General features: G+C 31.5%; 1 protein-coding gene across 1 annotated transcript; it reads right to left on the reverse strand.

Moving 5' to 3' along the window:
- Window positions 1–9,973: 9,973 nt before the first annotated feature.
- Window positions 9,974–13,703, reverse strand: LOC129985269 (innexin inx2-like). Its single transcript, XM_056095235.1, has 2 exons — window positions 13,545–13,703; window positions 9,974–11,200 (listed from the first exon to the last, which is right to left on the reverse strand). Exon 2 carries the CDS (start codon window positions 11,178–11,180, stop codon window positions 10,077–10,079), a length of 1,104 nt encoding a protein of 367 aa, XP_055951210.1. The 5' UTR covers window positions 11,181–11,200; window positions 13,545–13,703; the 3' UTR covers window positions 9,974–10,076.
- Between the last annotated feature and the right edge of the window lie 8,531 nt (window positions 13,704–22,234).

Consider the following 22,234-nt stretch of genomic DNA (forward strand, 5'->3'; position numbering starts at 1 on the left):
TTTTAAATTACTTAAAAAAAATCTTTAGTATCTCATATGCTCTTATATTGTTATAGGAATTTTAAATAGCAATAAATGTTTCAAATAAAATGTGTCATCTAATTAGGAATTTAAGTAAATTCAAGTAAAGTCAAGGGATTAATATATTGGTGATTTTGATTTTACAGTTCATTGAATTTTTTAGCTTAATTGTTATGATTTATTTTGGATTTTTTTTTTATTTTATTAACTCAGTGAAAATATCGTTTTATTTATTTATTTATATATTGTGAACCATGACTTCGCAATCTACACATTTTACATACTTTTATTAAAGTAAACACTTGCTGCTTATAAGTACTGCAAAAGATAAGAGAACATAATGATATAGGAAATTATAGTTGAAGAAGTGTTAACATTATTTTAATATTTTATTATAAATTAGTCACTATTGGCGACCAGCTGGTTCGTCTGAATTAATACTCTCTAAAATTTTAAATTCACTATTTTATGCAACTTGGTGTAACTAGGTACTTGCATGTATTTTAATCAGCGACATCTATTGGTAGACATGCGAAGTATCTATATAAACGACGACGGTTTTAGGTTTTTCCCGATTTACTATTTCTTTGTCGGCGTCTTGATATAGGGGTAGCGCCTCTTCCCCGTGACCTGGGCGTCCTGAGTTCGAATCCCGGTTCGGGCATGGTTGTACTTCATCTTTTCTATCTGTGAGATATGTGAATGTGCCCTCCTGTAAAAAGGGGTTGCGCAAGCGAATGTGATGCGTGAGTAGCTAAGACGTTCTCTTGACTCTAGTTGGCGCTACTAAAACAAGAGACGCTCCCTTGAATTAAAATCGCTGCCTTAGTCAGCGAACGTGTGCATGGCAAATGCCATTATAAACAACAACTATTACTTTATTGCTATCGTTTTGAAAGGTTTCCATTTAGTATTATTGCATTATTCAGTGTATAAAGACCCAGTCATAGAACGCTCCAAATTGCATTTTCGACATTCATTGCTTTTTTTTCTGTGTGTGTGTGGGATTTGAAGAAATCTGTGCAGAAGGCCATAAAACACTTTTTAGAACTTATAGTGATGCCGCTCCGTCATATCCCAAATGTCGGTTTTGATTTCAACGATTTAAGAGTGGTGATTTCGATGTTAATGATTAAAAACAGCCTGGAGCATAAAAAAAATTCGAAGACAATCAATTGTAAGATTTATTGGACGAAGATGGGAAAAAGTTTTAGAAAATGATGGAAAATATTTTGATTCATATATATATATCGTACCAATTTTTCTCAATAAATGCCTTTTTAAAGTGAAAAAATGATCAAAATACAGTATGAAATAAACCAAATACAGTGAATAACAGTATTTGGTTTTGTTTCATTCAATAAATGTACTGAAAAAATGATGAAGCCTAAAACTTTATACAGTCCTTTTGTCCTAAAGAATCATATTCAACGAAACATTCTTGAGTCACCAATTTTTAAATAACAATAACAATAATAATAATAAAAAAAAGCTTATATCTTCTGCAATCAACTCTGATTGAATGGTGAGGGTTTGGAAATTATAATCTTAGGCCAATGAGTCTCGTATAAACTCTGGACGAGGATTGGCGTATCTTCTTTGAGATGAACGATGAGGTCAACCATCGCGCATTTTTATATGATAATAATATACAAATTTTCATAGATTATCCGGTTTTAATTGAAATAGAATGGACCTTTTTTTTAATTTAAAATATTAGCCCCTCCGAAATATTTGAATAAATATGACTCGTAGGACTGAATGTTTAGATAAAAATATAAAATTCGTAACTCATTAGAATATTTACTGACTGAAACTGCATAAATGAGTATTATTTACTTCATTTAGACCATTTCTCCTGTTAGATGTATACGGTTTAGAAATTAGGTACCGGAATCCGATTAGAGTGCACACACACACACACACACACACACACACACACACACACACACACACACACACACACACACACACACACACACACACACACACACACACACACACACACACACACACACGCACATACTACAGAGTTATTAATAATCTAGATATGTTGACAGTTTACAGAAACCTTTTTCTTGCACTTATCTACGATCTTTCTAGAAAATATCCTATTTCATTTCTTATAGACATGCAATGAGAATATATTTTTTTTCTTGGCTTAGTTTGAAGTAAGAGTCCATTTAATCGTTTAATTTCAGCTTTTGTCAACTTGGTGGTAATGCAATGATAAAAACTCATTTTTCCAGCAAATCATGAAGTGCCCGTAGAGGTTGTTGTTGTTGGAAAATATGGTTAAAATTATTTTTTAATAAATTGATTAAAAAAATGTTGAAAAATATCATTGAAGCTATATATATATATATATATATATATATATATATATATATATATATATATATATATATATATATAGAATTTTAAGAAAATTATTCAGACTTGTTAATGTTACTGAAGGAATAAGTAAAGGAATAGCTAGAAGGAATAAGTAAAAGGAATCCTAATGCAAAAAGGAGTCTTTAAGCGCATAATGGTATCTGCCCATTCATTTATTTATTTTTGGACTTCGCATCCCTTCCTTCGGTTTATAATGCTCATTTCTCTAATAAGAAACATATGTTCTTTAGCCTCAATGATGGATTGTCCAGCGGGAATCACACAATTATTCACTACCAGATAATATATGATAAGCTAATCCGTCACCTCTAGTTCTGCGGCACTCTAAAGGATCAAAAGTGCTCAAGCGTCTCCTTTTCTGTATGAACTTTCTTAATATATCTTCTTCAGTGTGTTGGTAATCTTGCCGAGCGAAATAAGAAAAATATGAATCACCACAAATGATTGATTCTGCTGTTGACTGCTGTCCAGGCTGAACTTATCCAAATATTTCCCCTATTAGTAAATATTTTACACTCCCTTTTATGTAAAATTTAATTTGTACAGTTTAGTTATATTAACGTCTCGTTTTAAAGCAACACTAGAGCAATTTCGGCACCCACCTCATCATTTTGAACCGGAATCAGACGACGAGGACGATACCCCTCTCGTCAAACTTCCACACCACACCAATGAGGGGACGTTTGGCCCTGATGGATTTAACGTGCACCAGACCCGCTTACACGACAATTCTTCGGTGGAATCGGGGCTCGAATCTGAAGCCCGCTGGCTCCGAAGCCGAGACCTTATCAACAGGCCACCGCTATCCTTTAATTTGTAAAGTGCAGCGATTAATATTTGTGTCACTTCCCTTTTTTTTTTTTTAAGTTTCACATTTTTTTTTTCTGATCAATTTAAAAGTAAATTAATAAAATGATTTATTTAATAAATTTTTGATTTGGTGTAGGAAGAGGAAAACAAAAAAATTTAACCAAAGGCTTAAATTGTTTTCAAAGAGATTTATTTTAATTACCATTAAATAAGTCAGTTTTATATATCGTTAAAAAATATGATAGTTTTTTTTTTTTTTTTGCAAAATTTGTTTCTTAAAGTTAATTAGCATTAATATATTCATTTTAACAATACTTTTTTTATATGTAATGATATGGGGAAAGTAGATTGCAGTATAAATGGAGTAAAAATGTTTGAATTATAGAAATCTAGCCATTACCATGGAATTTTTTAAAGTGATTTGTAATGAATTGCTAAAAAATAACTAATAAAAGCGTTTTCGAAAATACATTTTTATTTGTAAAATTTGAAAACATATTTAAAGTATTTTTTTTTCCTTTCCGAGTGAAAAATCGATCATAAAATTTCATCTTCATGGCTATGAAACAAATGAAGTTAAATAAAAATATATAATAAAGAGATTTCTCTGACTTACCAAACGAAAAAATTACCTTTATTTCCCTTGTAGTTTACATATACAAATAGATCAAATACACATTAAATAGAGTGAAATTTGAAACTGAAACATATAATTATAATCAAGAATTTAACAACAATTTTACTGAAATCGAGGTTACAAGTAAGAATTACAAGGATCAAGAATATTTTTACGTTTCATAAAGAAAGTACTGTAAACGTCAAAAAACTCGAGATTTTGACGTGTTTCTGACTTCACTAAATCCGAAAAGCACATCTTTGGAATTATATCTGTTTGTGAGCACGACCATTCAAAAACAATTTAGATTAGTTTGATGAAATTTGGTTTATGTTCATTACCAAAAATTTGTAAATTTCTATTAAATTTTGAGCAAAGGCCATTTAAAGGTACTTTGTCTATCCGGATATTCGAGCATAAGTTAAACGGATATAAGTGTGCTTACGACAACTACAAAGCGAAGAGAGATACATAAAATGCGGTACACAAGTTAAGCTACCATAGTGTAGACATCTATCAATGTTTGCTCCATTCCGAGGAATGGCATCATTTTCCCCTCAGATACCCCCCCCCCCCCTGTTATATAGTTGTCTAAACCACCACGCCAATATGACGTGAATATCTGAAATCAAGTCTTTTCTTGATTGGATGCTGATTAGTACATACAAGACTTTTAATTTACAAAATCTAAGATGGTATCGGTATTCTGACAAGGAGTAAGATACACAAAATTATAAAAACCATTCACTACAAATCATTTGGCAAGAAAAAAAAAAGAAGAAATCTGATCATTTGTCACTAAGAATAAATGTATTGAAAAAATTCTTGATTAAAATACGGACATTTAAAGAAAGAAAGAAAAAAAAAAAAAAAAAAACTCAAAACAGAAATAAACCAGAGATTGGCTCCCCCAAAACTTTCTCGCTCACATTCTAATAAAATTGTGGTGCCTTTAAACTCTTTTATCCATGGCGCATGTTAGCCGAGAATGGCTCTTGCGCCAAAAAAATACTAAAACGAAACCAAGTCCAGAGAATGCATTGTATGGCAATGGCGTACAATAGTTACCTTTGGCATGAATTTAGAGTTTTTACTGAATCTATCAGGTGATCCTTGGCGAATTTTATGGCGATAAATTCTTGGCATGCGGTTACCCATTAGCTGCCGTAATCTCCATTTGAGGATTTTTAAATTTTATGTGAACTACCGAGAGCCAAAAATATGTTTAATACGCTTGATGGTTTAGTTTCATTCTATATTTATCAGTCAATATTGTGTGTAGCAGAAAGTGTGTTCTCTGAGAGCACAAATTTTGAATTCGTCTGTAAGTAAAAAGGAACAAAACAGTTATATTTGAAGCATTATATTTTAGGTTTGGTTTTTATATTATAATGAAATATCGGACATGAAAATACAATGTATAGGTTGTAAAAACGATCTGTTACTTATTCAGTCTTCTATTATTTACTGAAATGATTTTATTGATCATTTTACAAAGGTATCAACGGTTTCAAACATATAAAATATTTTCAAAACAAAATATAATTTGAATATAATTACACGTTTGCACAACTTTATGTCTCTCTCTCTCTCTCTCTCTCTATATATATATATATATAAACTTATCCGGCCAAATATTAAAAAAAAAAAAAAAATTGGCAATTAATGGATTAGTAGCATCAAAAAATCGAATATATGTTTTAGACGCGTTTTTCGCAACTGATTGAAACAAACATTTGTCACGGACCTTCACTTGTAATCACAAAATCACATACCGAATTATTGCGCGTTTGAGTTATCACGTTTACATATTTTTGAAAGAACAGATGGGCAGACAAACGATTCCTTCCTGTATTTGGTTTTAAATTTGATAAGCGTCTACAACATAGATGTTAAATCTATGTGACGAATTTTATCTGTCTAACTCTCTTCGTTTTGTAGTTATCGGGTTAAATTATATTTGAACAGCCGGACAGACGGATCCCCTGTGAACAGAATTTACTCAAAACTTAAGAGAAATCTACAAATTTGATAATGTAAAGAATGTGTATCAAATGTTATCAGTCCAGCTCAAAGCTCTTTTGAGTTATCTTTGTCATGGATAGAGAGATAGATTGACAAGCAGACAGATAGACGGACCTGATGGACAGACAAGCACAATGCCAACAATGCGTTCTTCGGCTTCAGGGAGGTCTGAAATATGCAGATTCATAAAATATCAAGTTCAAAATTTTTGACAGTTACTTTGTCTATATTTTCTCTATCTTTCTCTATAGTTCGGATACAAAAAAAGTAAAAAAAAAAAAATAAAAAAAAAATAAAAAAATAAAAATGAGCATTTAAAAAAAGAAAGAAAAAACACCTATATATAAAATGGACAGTATTAATCTGTTATAAATTATGCATAGATAGACATAATCAAACTGAAATCGGTGTCACGTATTCGTTATTTTCAAACAGCACGATATTTCTGGTTTAAAAAGATACACAATCCGTTTTACAGATCATATCAGTTTTTCCGTATTTATTGTGGTTTTAAAACGGAGAAATCCGCCAATATCTGGAGGGTGAATTTTTTCAACATTTGGAACGGCTGTATTCGATAAAATAGAATTTATTGAGAAAATCACTTCAGAATAATTACAATTATTTGGAAATAACTGGAATTATTTGCCGAATAATTATTTTAATCCAGCCACTTTTTTATTTAACATTGTTATATGTTCCTTTTTCAATTTTTTTTAAATATCAACTTACTTTAACCTTTTAATTTAGCAGCAGGTTTGCAATCTTACTTTTGATATATAATGTAAATTTTAGAGCGAAGCAACCTCAAGAAGGAGGAAAGACTTTTTAACGAATTAAAATATTTTAATTAATTTAACTAATAATTGAAAAAAAAATTAATTTCTAACTTTTAGTGTTGGAATTTTGTTTTTGTGAAAAAAAATCGTCCAATTACGAAGCATAAATGTTATTAAGGCAGTATTTTTATTTACCGTGGAAGTATAACGAATGAATTGTCTCATTCTGAACTCTTATTAAATTTTTCGAATGAAAATAAGCTTTTCAAATGCTTTATGTTTCAAAAATGTGTCCGAGTGGGAGAAGTTTACGAAACTCAATTTTCCACCATTAAAAAAAAAAAAAAGACTTTCAATGTTGTCTACACCACAGATGTCTGATTAAGGAAAAAGTTTAAATGAGAGCAATCAATCAGTTCGTTCCATTTCCTGCATCCAACTGTTAAGACAAAAATCGGGTAATTACATGGTTTGACCTTGACTGTCCTTGAAATTAATGAAAAACACGATAACTGCGCACCTACACATTAGCACTTCCTACTTTTAACGGCGACTGTAAGCTTTAGGAATGGAAATGATTATTATGAAATGAACCGAACCAAAGCAAATGGATAATGCTATAATGCTATATACCTGAAGATTACAGTTAAGTGTTACAGTTCTAGAAAAATAAAAAAAAATAACGTTTAATGAATCTGCGCGAACAATTTTAGAATTGAAAGCGTTGTCAGCAAAAGGTACAGAAAAGATATGCTTACATTATGAATATGCTGTTATAAGCTTTTCTCTCATTAGACAAGGAAACAGAAAATATAGAGCCAGGAAGCATAGAATTTACTTCCTTAATTAGATGTCACATCCTATTTGAGACATTTATTTTAATTTCTATCATAACATAGAGTATTTGAGGCATTGAAGCTTTTTCCAATTGATTTTTGTATTTTAAATTACCTAATATTTTCATTTGATTGGAGGATTTTAAAAATAAAAATTCAGTAATTCGATGAGCGCGTCAGACTCATCATTGGATGCGAAGAGGTTAGTGAAACATATTTTGGAACTTTTGCTATTCATTGTTCAGGCTGATTCATTTATATTTTTTAAAATCTTATTTACATTTAGACATGGTTTTTATCGATTACTCTCACATGAGTCATTCTCTTAGAGGGCCTCGAGTCAAGAGTACAATCTACTCTCGGCTCAGTACAATGGAGTAACTTTGTGAGGAATACTAGACGCACAATTTGGACACCACTGTAAAAGGCTCTAAACTTATTAAGAATTTTTAAAAAGCTATTTTTTTCCCCTTTAGCTGAAAGCTTTCAGAATCTTAAAAAAAATTTTGTAAACCAAATTTTAAAGAAATTAATGCATACAGAATTTTTTTACAACATAATATTACAATATTTTATATATATATATATATATATATATATATATATATATATATATATATATATATATATAGAGAGAGAGAGAGAGAGAGAGACCTAAGAAATGGTAATTAAAACTTTTATAATGATAAATTATGCAAATTGTGGTAAATTTAAATAGAAATTTTTTTTCGAAAGTTAAGCCAAATGAGAAGAATTGTTCTTGTACAACTATATATTATTTCTTTAAAAAAATATGCCTTCAGTTTTTAACATAGAGCCTAAAAAGTTATTTAATTCTGGTATGAATTATAATTGCAACGCCACCATACTTGTATAGCATGCATTGTGATTTGTATGTCAGCTTTTTATTATCTGAAAATTATGTAGTCTTTCAATAATGATCAACTACAATTATATTAAAGAATTAAATGCTGATTACTGGTAAAAGTATCCATAAGTTAATAAAAGTGTATACAATGCATTTTAAATACTAATTAATTATAAATTTTAAATAACTTCATTTATTTTGCAAGTATCAATTAAATTTCTCTTTGGTAATACAAAAATTTATCTGAATAAAATAAGTGTATCGTGCAAAAATGTATAATCAGATAGCGTTAGATTGAGAAGATCTTAACAATCCAATTAGATTTTTCTATTAAACAAATTATTTTTTATGTATTCTATAAGTTTTAGATTTTGCTTTTAAATGATGTTTAATAAAATTTATACCCGATTTTATTGTCAATGGCTTCAATTCTATTACGTTTGTAAAATGTTATATTCTGATATCAGTATTCCAATCAACATAGTTAAATCATTCATATCAAAAAACGAGTTTATTTATATAAAATAAAATATATACAATTGGAAGCTAATTAGCCTCCTTAATCAACGGAAAAACAACCATAAATCACAATAGTCTATGAAACTGTAATAAAGAAGAATTCCCCCCTTTAAGGTGTGTTGACTGAAGTGTTTCATTTCAAGTACTAAGAAAGCTACAAAAAATATCACAGATATTATCACATGTGCGATAAACATTAACTCTTGAAAAATTGGTTCTAAACTTTTTTTTTGATATAATATGTGAAATTATATCACAAGCAAAGTTTAAAAACATTTAAGACATTTTTTTCCTTCATCCAATGATTCAGGAAATTATAATAATAAAAAAATAAGATACAAAAAATAAAAATAGAGATTATGCTTTAGAATGGTGAGATTATGCTACAAAAAAATAGACATATGCGACAAAAAAAAATAGACATAAAAATAGACAAATAGACAATAAAATAACTCTTAATTTATGTTAGTAGACAATGACAAATATTTGAAACAGTGAACAAATTAAAATCGCATCAAACTATGAGCAAACTTACAACAGAAGATTTAAATACTATCTTATCTGTTTTACTTGATAAATAAAATAGTTAAGAAAGTAGCAAACTAAAATAAATGAATAAATAGAAATATATTTTTTTTCACATAGAAATATTTCTTTTTTAATGAAATTTTTCCATCGTAAAAATATATTATGGCACTGTCGGTGGTTTGAAAAATGGCACACATTGTGATGATAAAGGTCTTTCTATATTATTTTGGAAATTAATAATAGTTTGATGGCAATTAGATAGCTGTATTATTAAGGGATGCAAAGTAAAGATTTCACACTCTCAAGACTTTTCATCTTCTTTTTAGTCTTTCAAATTTAACCGAGTTTGAGAATGATTTACACAAATCGAAATTTTATTGCTTTTAAAGCCTTCTCGGTTAAATTTAGTTGAGTAAAAATCCAAAAATCCAATACTTATTTCAATTTTAGAAGAAAAGCACATGAATTAATTTATGATCATGATTTTGATCAAAAAATATGTAAATGCATTTTGTATCTTTTTGACACAAATATATATACAAATAAAAAATTTTTCAATAAAAATAAAATGAAGTCGTATAAAGAATGCATTATTAATAGTTGTAAATGCGTAGTTTGGAACATTATATATAACAGGAAATCAACAAATTAAATTTTGTTGCAGTCTAATAAAATTTTCATTGAACAATCAACGACTGCAAATTCCCATGTTTTCCTTTGCCATCCAGCCTATCTGCCAAATCGACGATGATTTCTTTGTAATACATGGAATCTACATTCTTCGAGAGCATGTCCAGTATAAACCAATCTCCAAGACTGGCCCTGGACAGAACCAACCTCAAGTGGTCATGCTTCACAAGGCGAGCTCTGCAGGTGGTCACCATGAAGCGACTATTCGGCCAAAAGACCAAAACGAGTCTGTAAACTAACACCAGTGCCGAAAGAACGGCTAGGATGATGAACCAAAACCAGATGAAGATGTAAATCTTTTCGTTGATGATATTGATGGGAAGGATGCACATGGTATCTTTCTTCTCAACGCTCCCACCTGTACCATATACGTAGAACAAGCATTTTGTAACTCGAGGAAATACGTGGATCATAGGATCATAACGAAATGCACCCTCCCATCCCGTAAACTGGATAACTTTCAGTCCATATTTGGTGAATTCCCCGTCCAGGAACGTGTCGATGAGGTAAATCTGACCAATCACATTGACGAAATTCATAACTTCACAAAATACGTAACTTGTGAAATATACGTTATGGTTGTGAAGATTAGCTATTATGTAGTCCACGAGAAGCATCTTGCTTTTGTCCTTTACCTCTTTGTCTAGACAGGGGGTATTAAGACCAAGTATCAAGTTTTTCATGCGACTGCCTTCGCACACCTTCCAGAAATATCTTGGAATATAGAACAGAATGGCTTGAAGGAAAAGCACGAAGCATACCCATTGATAATAGGCATGGTATTTACGGTCTTTATGGTCTACGCTGTTGTCCACGCCAGGGTAAGGCACAGCCACACCCACTTCTTTATTCCAGGAAGAAGGAACGCTGAAAGTAGAATGCACCCAACAAAAGGTATCGAGGAGATTTGGTGGTATGTTACTGTTGGGCACGCAGTCGATGGGATCTCCGATATACTGTCTGGCGGTGACGAGGATGCTGAACGCTACAAGTACGGTACTCGTTGCTTTGTAATGAAGCCTAAAGACATTATTGTCGATGGTAGTGCTGTCGGTTTTGAAGAAGCTCTTCAAGCTGGAGAAGAGATCCATTGTCTACTTGCTCGAGCAAACTGAAAGAAAAATAAACATTCATGAAATTTAATCGGGAATGGGGTTGTAAAATTTAGATAAACTGAAATTAATGCCAAATTAAAGGATTATAGTGATTTTTATCTATCAAAAATTCGATTCAAAAGCAGTTTCCTAAAAAAATGAAAAACAGAAAGCACAAAGAGATTACGAGTTTGCTTCTCCTCTATTTCTTTAAACTGAAAGTATTATTTAGAAAAAGGGAATTCTTTTTTTGAAAGTTGAAATTTTTGAAAGCTATTAAAGTTTATTATTTCTGAACGTATATAGAATGAAAATAATATATCATCCAAGTGATTTTAAACCATTTCGAGGTCGAACCAACCATAAACGAGGGCAATATGCACGAAAAGAAATTAGGCATATTTATAAGAATGCCTATGTTATTTTATAATAAACTGTATACTTTTATACAATATAAAAATCTTTATAGATTGTAAATATAAACGAAGAACATATTTTGCTTGATTATTGAATTTATAAAATGTGCATACTTGGTAATTCGAATATTTTTAAATTCGATTTTGTCTATAATAATAGACTAGAGAGAACGAGAATAAGTAGAACTTTGTCTATAATTTGTATAATATATAAATTTCCTATAAATATTTAAAAATATTATCAATAATTCGAATTTATTGTGCTTTTAAAAGTCAAATTATGATTTGTTTTCTTAAAATATACACCACTAACCTTGCTGCTTCAACTATTGTCAGCGAATAATTTTATGAAAAAGTTTTTGTATATCTCGGAAACGGTCTGGTCAATAAATTTAGATAAAATTTCATTTTCTTTAAAAAATATGTTTGAACATATGTAGAGCTTATTTTGAAATTTCTTTGTATAATAGTTTTCAAAATGCTAATATAGGGCAGAAAAGTATAATATTAATTATTTTTATTGATTAAAATTATTAATTTTAAGATTGCAATAATAAAATAATCCTTATGATTTAAATTATTTACTATCCATTCATTAATTATGAAATATCTGTCAAACTGCATGCACATTAATAAAAAAATCTTTTTTCAATTTTAGTATTTTAATTATTCTCTATCTTCCTTACTATGCTCATATTCAGACTTTTTTCCTTATTCGAAAACTTTTTCCCCACCAAAGAAACTATAAAAATCTCATAATAGTGCATGCATCAGTTTTTCTTTCTCAGATACGAAGGCTGGAAAGAGTATGGTAATTGTCAAAGCACTCGGTCTCGAGATTTTGATAAATTTTCAAATTTTAATCCTCTCCAATTCTGATTTTTTTTGTTTGTTTGTGAACACGACATTAAATTTTGTTAAAAACTAGCAGTTGTTTAAGAAATTTTTTGGGAAATATTTGATATCGATAAGTGTTGCTTTTCTGTAATTGAATGCAAATTTTTCTGAAATTCTCAAATAAGCTCGGGTAGCAAGATTCATCGTCCTTAGATTGAAAATTATTTGTTCAAAAATACCTCAAAATTTAAAGATTCGCAACTGAAAAAAAAAAAAAATCGAATTCCTAGCCTCAAACATCTTAACATGGTATTTTCAGCTAGATAATATTTTAAAAATAGTTCCGATTCACAAAAGATGCGGAGAAAAAAAATAATAAAAGGTAATAAGCACATTAATACAATAAATATAAAATAAATACAATCTACAATTTACCCGTGCAGAAAATGCCCACAATTTATAAGCTAGATAATTTACCTTATTTTTAAAATTAAATAGCAGTGGTAGCGTGCACAAACACAAAAAAAATTATCTTATATCATCACAACGCATGAATATATATCCAATAATTGAAAGAATAAAAAAGTTATTGTAAAATACACTAAAAATTTCTTAAAATCAAAATAAAAAAAATCATACGGAAAGAAAATTAATACCATTGACATGTTTGTCTTTCAAATCTTGTAATGTCATGAAAATGATTGATGTGTGATAATGTAATCTGAAAATACTGAAGGAAAACAAACAAATTGATTTAAAGGTTTGAGAATCAATTTTTAGAGTACACCTATAATCCAAGAAAGACTACATGTCTTATTTAGTATTTTAGATCAAATGGTTTGCACTGAAGGGTATTTTGATTGATTTTTACAGCGTACGTGCCGCCCCACAAAGATATTATCATGTTAACATGCGTTCACAAATTTATTTGATTTCAGAAATAGCGGGAAATACTTAATATCGCATAACATGAAAAGATGTTACATATGAGAAATAATCACTTCTTGCGTATAGATAGAAACCACATTCGGAAATACTGAAATACCAGGTCTGAATTCAAATGATATGACATATCCGATAAAAATTAGGATAGAAATAATATGCTTACTTCTATAAGGGGACTTGAAATTCAGGTGCAGTGCAAGCTCTGATGTCAAATCAACAACCTGTTGTGCAGAGGAGTCAATGTCGATTAATTTCAACAACAGAAACCTCTCTATATTAAATTAGCCGTTGATGCACAAAATTGCGTAAGTTCCGCATTTTGCACAGGAAACCGGTAAGAGTGATTTCCCGCCTTAGGGTTGCTAAAACAGGTGGCGGAAAAAAAAAATTCTTTTTCCAGTTTCGCCATCCTCCAATTCTATGAAAAATATTTCACTTCTCAATGCAACATCAAGAAATTTTTAAATCTTGTTTGTTTGTTTTTGAACGTCTTCATTCAAAAGTATGAAAGATTTTTTCATCAATTGATTGAAATTTCAACTAAGAGAAGCTCGTAGTATAAGATAAGTAAACGCCTATAAATATAAATCAAGCTTTCCTTCACTTCAAACTATGTGAGGACAATCAAGGATGCTTGGGTGGCGGCAAGAGACGTGGGGGGGAGGGAGACGAGGTGTAATGATCTGAAAACAGAATCATATCATCACGCCTCGCTTGCAACCAGATCTGACGAAAATGATCATGCATGCCAACACATAGTGTATTAACGCTTTATCCTGGTCTAGATTAGAACTTATTAGGATTCTACAGAATGTACTGTCAATTCGTGTGGTTCTGGACACAGATTAGTAATTATTAATGAAATTTATCGAAATTACATGAGAGCCATTTTGAAATGGACTTCGACTTTTTGAGTAATATTCAGATAGTGATATTCCACCAGAGTCGGTATTCCACAGATCCAGATTTTATGCCACTCCAAAAACTCGAGTGCCGTGCCATTCTAAAAAAACGTGGCTCAAAATGTTCAAAGTCTGGATATTTCGAATCATAAGAGATTTTAAGTACACCAACCTCACTTACATTCGGAGGATATCGGGTTTTTTATTGGTTTAGTAATATTAACGTCCCGATTTTAAAGCAACATTAGGACTATTTTGGGACGGACCTCGTCATTTTGAACCGCGATCAGATGATGATCGGAGGACATCAGATCTTGAACTTGCAATCGGAACTTTACCATCAAATCCCTGAGGTTCTCGTGCTTATTCTTACTTTATTTGCTTTGTATATGGCAGAAATTGTGAGCTTTATCTTAAGAAGGATTTTTATGACGATCAAGATATGGCATTCCAAATCGTCCTTTTGTATCTATCTATCTTTCTTTCTTTCTTGTAATTTCTCATCTATATTCGGAAGCACATAAATATATCGTGCCGATTTCCCATTAGATATTTATTAATGGATGAATTAATGATTTCTATAGAGTTTTTGTATACATGATTCTTCTGTTTTTATTATCAATTTACCATCTTTTGTTGTCTTATTTTGTTTATGACGGGAGAGCCAAATTGTACTGATGATCGGGTTATTTGCTTTTTAAAGTGATTTCGAATGCATTTCGACCGATCAATATAGAATCGGATCTTTAACGATCAAATGAGCCTTGTAAACTTCGAAGTCAGCCCAAGTTACTAAGATGACTGAATGCGTAATTTTAAATAGTGACCAGATATTTACTCCAAAAGTTCATTCTAGGAATTCTGATACGCATCGCCGAACAACAGTGAATTCATTTAATCATCTGATCGGGTTTCGATTCTTATAGTTCGTATTTTGTAGGCAATCTGCAACATATTGTACTTTGACATTTCAGATGAGAATTAGAATTAGTAACTACAACAACAAGATTGCTATCGACTGTAATGAAAATGTTATACAGCAAGATAGTAAAAGTCATTATTTAAAAAGAGATATTAATACAATATTAAATATCATAATAAGTTTATAAAGGAAAATTGGAAAGGTAAAATGAATTATAAGTAAAATAAGTATTAATATTTTAAATAATAGGATTATTTAAAATATTAAGGACAAAGATTATTCAGCTTTATTTCATTTCAATGGGATTCCATTCGTTCATCATCTTTCGACGCTGTTCAGAAATCTTACTAACAGTTTATGTATTTTTCATAATTACTTAGAGACCCGTTTTGTTGAACATGAAGGCTATTTCGGGATGGATAGTAATTTTGAACAGTAGTCAGATGACAAGATTAACACTAAAACATCACTTACCCCTTTCAAACTTTAACACCGTGTTAGTGTAAGAATGTTTTGATTTTCTAATTCTGGTTTTACGTTTACTAAGTATGCAGTCACGGTTAATCTTGGATGGAGTTAAATTTCAGATATAGGAAGCTGAGACTTCAAAACCAGGCCTTACCAACAAATCTCTCTTATTTAAAAGTTACCGGGATTCTCAACAACAACAGGTGAATAAATTCAACAGGTGAAATAAAAAGGATTCGACCATTTATAAAATGTGGTTTATAATAAGTGACTTAGAAGAAACTTAGCAGAGATCATTGCATCGAATTTCATTCACCTCATATACATCTAGATCAGATGCTATTCCCACATATTTTTGTGAATAAGCTAAATAAACCTAAATGTTTCATTTTATCTTATATTTAACAGGATAATTGTGGTAATACATGAGAGTCTTTTCTCGCACCGCGCTGAAGAAAGCATCTACGGCTGATTACGGGAGAGCAACATTTGAAAATATTCTTTGACCCAGTCATCGACATCGTTACGATTATATGGATCTAGCTGTTCAAGATTTATTTTAGTCCCTTCGTATACAATGAAGTGTCTGACACGCGCATTGAATTATTGAATTTTGAGGTTGGAACTTGCTCTTAAGTGAAAGTGTTAAAAGGAAACGCAGAAAATCCCTTGGAAACACTTTAATACCGTCGATGTCCCTTACAATATCATAGGAATTAAAAAATCCAAATAGAATGTGTCATCTATTTAGTTAAGTAAATTCGTAAATCAAGAGATTAAGAAAAATATTGAAATTTCTTAACATTTAATTATAAATAGGGTGTTTTCAAAAGAATATGTTAGAAACATCAGTGATAGTAGTCCCCCCGATACTTTCTAATATATTCTCTAATAAATTTGTGTAGTATTAATCGCATACATTCAGCGACATTTATGAAAAAGTCTATTAACATGCATGTTTTGGCGATAAATAGCAGGGATATAGTTAAAATATAAGCACCAAAGCAACGAATGCGTACACTGAATACAGTTTTTACGACCGTTTAAAAGCAAAGTTTGGCACAGAATTTCGACTGCAGTTACAAGATTACATAATAAATTTCATTGACTTAATCATTGTGATACCGAGTAATATGTATGCAAAAAAAGGCCGATAGACGTTCACCCCTTAATGGATGTCACAAATTTAATAAAAATCTGTGGATGTGGTGTAAAGTCTATGCACCCGATTTCATCTGTCCAGCTCAAGACGTTTTTGATCGTGTTTCCAGACAAGCAGAATTGCAAAAATGTGTTATTCGCACCCAGGGAAGTCTGAAACCTAGATATTAGTTAAAATTTCGAAGTCGAATTTTTTCACTATTACGATACTTTCCTTATGTATATTTCATATACGAGAAAGTAATTATATGAATATTATTATGCCTTTCATATTATTATTAGTTCATGAAATAAGGATCTTTTTCATTTTCTGCGATTCTTAGCGAGGTGTATCTCTTACGACAGCAGAAGTTGTAAGCCATTATTGTGAAGATAAGAAACTCCTTTTCTTTGTAGTTCTTTTAAAATGAAAAATTCCCATGATTGAAGGTTCTTTTACCACATTATTTATTATTTTATTCATTTTTGACAAAAATGGTACTAAAGTGGGAAGGTACCGACTTAGAGATTGGAATAATGTGGGTTCGAAACGAGTCACGAATTACAAAATAGCCATTGTGAAGACGAGCTGCCTATTAAAAGTGGTACTGAGAGCTGAACTTCGTCCAGCCGGTATCGTCTGCAATCTTAAAGGAGTATGACTAAAAGGGGTAGGCCTCCCTCATCATCTCATCGCACCTGGAAATGACGGGGCCCGTTCTAGGATAGCCTTGATGTCATTTCGACAAGAGATGCCAAACCAAACTTTTATCTCATTTAGTAGTCAAACATTTCCTTGCTGCTGTATAGTTTTGTTACCGTAACCACTATTTTGAAGAAGTAGAGGGCTTTTTGATGACTGTCATCACTATCCTGAGTTGCCGTCAGATGACAACAAGGATCTTTAACGAATTTCGACTGAATATTAAACTTACGAAGTGCTGCGATCAAGCCACCATGCATCTTTTCTCTTGGAGAACAACAGGTTGTCAAAACGAAGAATTTGAACTTATAGCCTTCGCCGTGCGTATCCTGGTTAGGAGTAAAATGGTACGAGTAGTTTGCATTGAATGTGTTAAAACCTTGATGTAGTTGGAGTCAAAAGGATTTCCGCCATAACATCGCTATTTAAAATAGGATATCTTCTTCTAAAATGATTTTCATAATATTGACTTTACGTCGCTCATTTACCCGTGCGTGCAGATTTCCTTCCTCATGGGAAGGGTGTCCACGTACCCTCTTACGTAGAAGTGCTAATGAAGATCGTAATAACTGAACCTTCAGAGAGTGCTCAAATGCGTAATTAAAACGGAAATTTTTTTAATCGTATCGTTTTCAAATAATTTCCGCTTCTAACTCCAATAACTTATTTGTTATTCTAATATTTCAATAATCCGTGGTTGACTGGTATTAGAAATCATTGTCAAATGAATGGGGTTTTTGTGATATGGCAAGTAAGACTCCTGAGATAGTATTCTTCCTTTGAAGTTTACCCTCCAATATCCTGAAAAAAATATTTGATTACGACAGCGTTGATAAACGTATGAACAGAAATAAAGACAGATCTATGCATATCTGTTCTCAAAACCGGGACCTTTTTATTCTAACGAAGAATTCAATCATCGTGATACGCCCTTTTAAATCTAATTTGCTTTTCATTGATGATCTTTGAAGTTGAAATGTCTGAAAGAAACCGAATTCAAAACAAAATAATATATTTCTTATTGTCTTTAACATAATATTCCTTCGAAAACTGATGAATCTTGCTACAACATTTTAGATTTACAGTAGACTATTAATATGTAATTTCATAGCATATGCAGAATGTGTAAATAGGTAGACGTTTCAAAAAACATAAATATTCTTGAAGAAGGTATTTCCAGAGTTATTTTCTAATTGATATTCATTATAATACAGCATCTTACAACATCTGGAATTTTGTACTTTTTGCTACTTCACAATCACAACGACTCCTTTAACGATTATAATTTGAGTTTTAAATCACATGTTATGATTATTTAACTCTGCTTTTTTTTTTTTTTATCTCCTTCCAAGTAATTGAACGATTGACCTGAAGCAACCTTTATACATATATATCTGAGTTTGCATCTGCCTTTTCAGTACTTCTTATTGCACTCGGTAGTATTAAGGAGATAGTTTGCTGATCTGTTAATCAAAGAGACTATTCATGATATCAATGTGAAAAAACAAGACTGACCTTTTTAAATCAAGCCTTACAAAATTCAAATCTCAAGAAGTGCTCCCTTGAAATTTTCAGGATAAATGGAACCGTTTTCAGACTGGATTATCCAGTTTTTTTTTATTCGTATCTCATATTAATATAAAGATGGATAAAATGAAAACGGTGCAAGGGCCATTGGATAAAATGACATAATTTATTTTTTAAAACAATCTCCAAAATGACACAAGCATTTGTCCCACTGATTCACTAAGAAGTGGATATCTTATTTGTAGAAGTTTCGAACAATGTCCGTGACTGCTGCTCGAACAAAAAAAGAAGTGGCGTTTCAATGTCCTTTTCATCGCACCAGATATTCAATGATGATCGATTGGGCATTCGGAAATTGTCCACCAAAATTTTGTCAACTTGTTCAAAATGCGAGTAGCCGTGCACTGTCATGGAACAAAACCACTCCCAAAGTCGTGTCAGTCTTGCACACGAGTTCATGACAGTGAGTGTTCTCCCTATTCTTCTTCATTCACCAATGCAATTCTCAAATCGAGCACTTTCTGCAATTAAAAAGCAAACATCACCAGGGTGTTATCTTTGATCAGCGTACACACTAGGCCAACTATTGTGCGCAGTGGATGGCCACGCCTACTTTAGGTGGATCACGGGATCCCCAACGGGACAATGGCAAATGGTTATCTTATCGGGACAACTATTTGCCATTGTCCCATTGTGGTCATGTGATCCACCTGAAGTAGGTATGACCTCCTATTGCGCGCAAGAGTTGGCCTCGTGTGAGCCCTGCTTTAAACGCAAATATGATGCTATGAAATACCAACCAATTATATGTTGGACGATATCGTTGGCCGACTACCAGCGCATATCATGTGGTTCCATGGAAGCATCTAAAATAAATCCATTAAACAACTGTTATTTTTTTTTAATCTCCCTCTCTAGATCTACACACCTTTTTCTTCACACTTAGTCAAAAATATATCAAATTATAACTGTCGTTCTATTTCCATTCAGTCAACCATTATATTAAACGAGTTTTGTTCAAGTCAAATTTCAACCGGTTCGTCCTAGGACATTAGTTTTTTTATGACCTCTTTCCCCAAGTTCAGTATATGTTTTGATGATCGTTTCGTCTGTTGAAACAAGGATTTTGCATTTTGTTATCTCCTGTCTTATTACAAAACATCTCCCATTTCACTAAATTCCTGATTAATGTGTTTACTGTCTTAAGCATATACCACATCTATTTTCTAACTAAACCGAACCATCTGTCTACTTAGATGACCCTTCTGTATCTTAATTAAGTGATAGTAAAGAAAAGACTAATTAGATAGGTGATCCGAATATAAGAATTTAGCCATGGCGTTGAACGTATTAAGAATCTCAAAGACCTCATGTGCCCAGATATTGCTCAGAATTTAAGTCCGTGGCATGAAAAATGAAGACAATGAAACTGTTCTAAGAACAAAGAAATTGTACTATTACTTTTTAAGAATGATTTTAAATATCTTCATCAGCTACTAATCTATGCATTATGGAATTTTTTTTTCGGTATGCCTTGTATGTTAAAATCTCTCTCTCTCTCTCTTTTTTTTTTCAATTTATATCCTAGGTATTTTATTATACATAGATGTTGTTTAATTGTTAAACTAATTAAGTCTATTCATTAATTATGTTTTAATAATAATAACAATAGCACCTTCTATTTTGGCAAGGCAATTGCGGCCATCAAAGAATTAATATAGAAGAAAATGTAGAAGGTTTGAAGGATAATAACTTCAAGAAGAATATCCATGAATACGTATAAATTTGAAAATTTCCTCTCGCATAACACCATCTGCAGTAGTTCAGGCATATGCATATTTACAATGGTATCTGTTTTTTTCCCAACTTACCAGTTTGCAGTTTAAAAGAGTTAATCTTTCATCTTCTGTTACATATTCAGAAAATGGTGGTAAGTTGCCGTTCCCATCTACGACGCTCATCTTTGCTGAACAGACCTAAAACAGTTCGTTTAGATTTATATCCCATTTTGAAATTATACGATGGTTTTTTGAGGACGTCAGAAAATTCAGGCATGGTCCTCATTAGAAGATGGGACAATGTTTGTGTTGAAATTCCATTCCCACCTTGGCAGGATCTTTGGCCATTGGCATCAAATTTAATCTTCAGATTAACTATGGTGCGAGTTTCAAATCAGTGGTCTTCCTAATTCGAAATCGAGACATAATCATTATTCTCGAAGAGATCAGGACAACAGTTATAGAATATGGAACATTTTGAATAAAATCAATAAATCAGATGAAAATTTATCTGTCTAGAAATTGCATATTGCTGTGGTTTTCCTTCCTTATTATTTTTTCTATATAAAAACAGAAAAAAATACTGTATAAAACAAGTGTTTTAAGTGTAAAGAATTTCGTTCTAGGGATTTTGTTTTACCTACACGTATTAAATTTCCTCGAGGCCTTAAATCATTTTTGGAACTATATTTGTCAGTTAGACAATTAAAAATGTACCACGCTAGAAGGACGTAATTTGGCGCGGGACTTTTACAACAAAACAGTAAATTCGTATCACATTTCTGATGACTTGTGGCGATGGGAAGATTGGCTGTCTGTAAGCCCATGCATATGTGAATCCTATAATTAAAATTTGAAATTCGATACAAGGATGCAATCACCAGATAGTTTTTATTACTAAATCTGTTGTTGTCTCATATTTAGGAAAATTAACTACAAGATAACCGCATATTTTGGCTCAAAATTCCTTTATGGATTGAATTTTTAACGGTCTGCATTTAAGTGTTTTATATACTTCAAATATCAGGAACTAAATGAATAAATTTTATTAAGTGTTCTTGGCACCAAAACTGTAAATTTGTAACACATTTTGAATGACTCGATTTATTGAGAAGCGATTCAAAATACACTTTCTTCAATATGCTACGAATCTAAGCACAAAATGGCAACGCATTGTATAAACAGACGAGAAGTCTGAGGATAATTCATTCCCGTTGTCTTTCAGTTTATTTTATTTTCCCGCCATAAGCGAGGAAATGTGGAACAGGAAGATGGTTCCACCCTCATTTGTTCTTCGATTTTTGATAGAAAGAAGATGAAACTGTCTCCCGGTCGTTTCGTCGTAGTTGTAACGGCCGAATGCAACATCCTTCCTGCCATAATATCTGGTCAGAGATGAATGAAAGCAATGAA

This window comes from Argiope bruennichi, chromosome 9 (genome assembly GCF_947563725.1).
Source record: "Argiope bruennichi chromosome 9, qqArgBrue1.1, whole genome shotgun sequence".
Lineage (NCBI taxonomy): Eukaryota > Metazoa > Arthropoda > Arachnida > Araneae > Araneidae > Argiope > Argiope bruennichi.

Bases quoted from the DNA above. Each gene is read 5' to 3' on its own strand.
- LOC129985269 (XM_056095235.1), bottom strand. From the start codon at position 11,180: ATGGATCTCTTCTCCAGCTTGAAGAGCTTCTTCAAAACCGACAGCACT.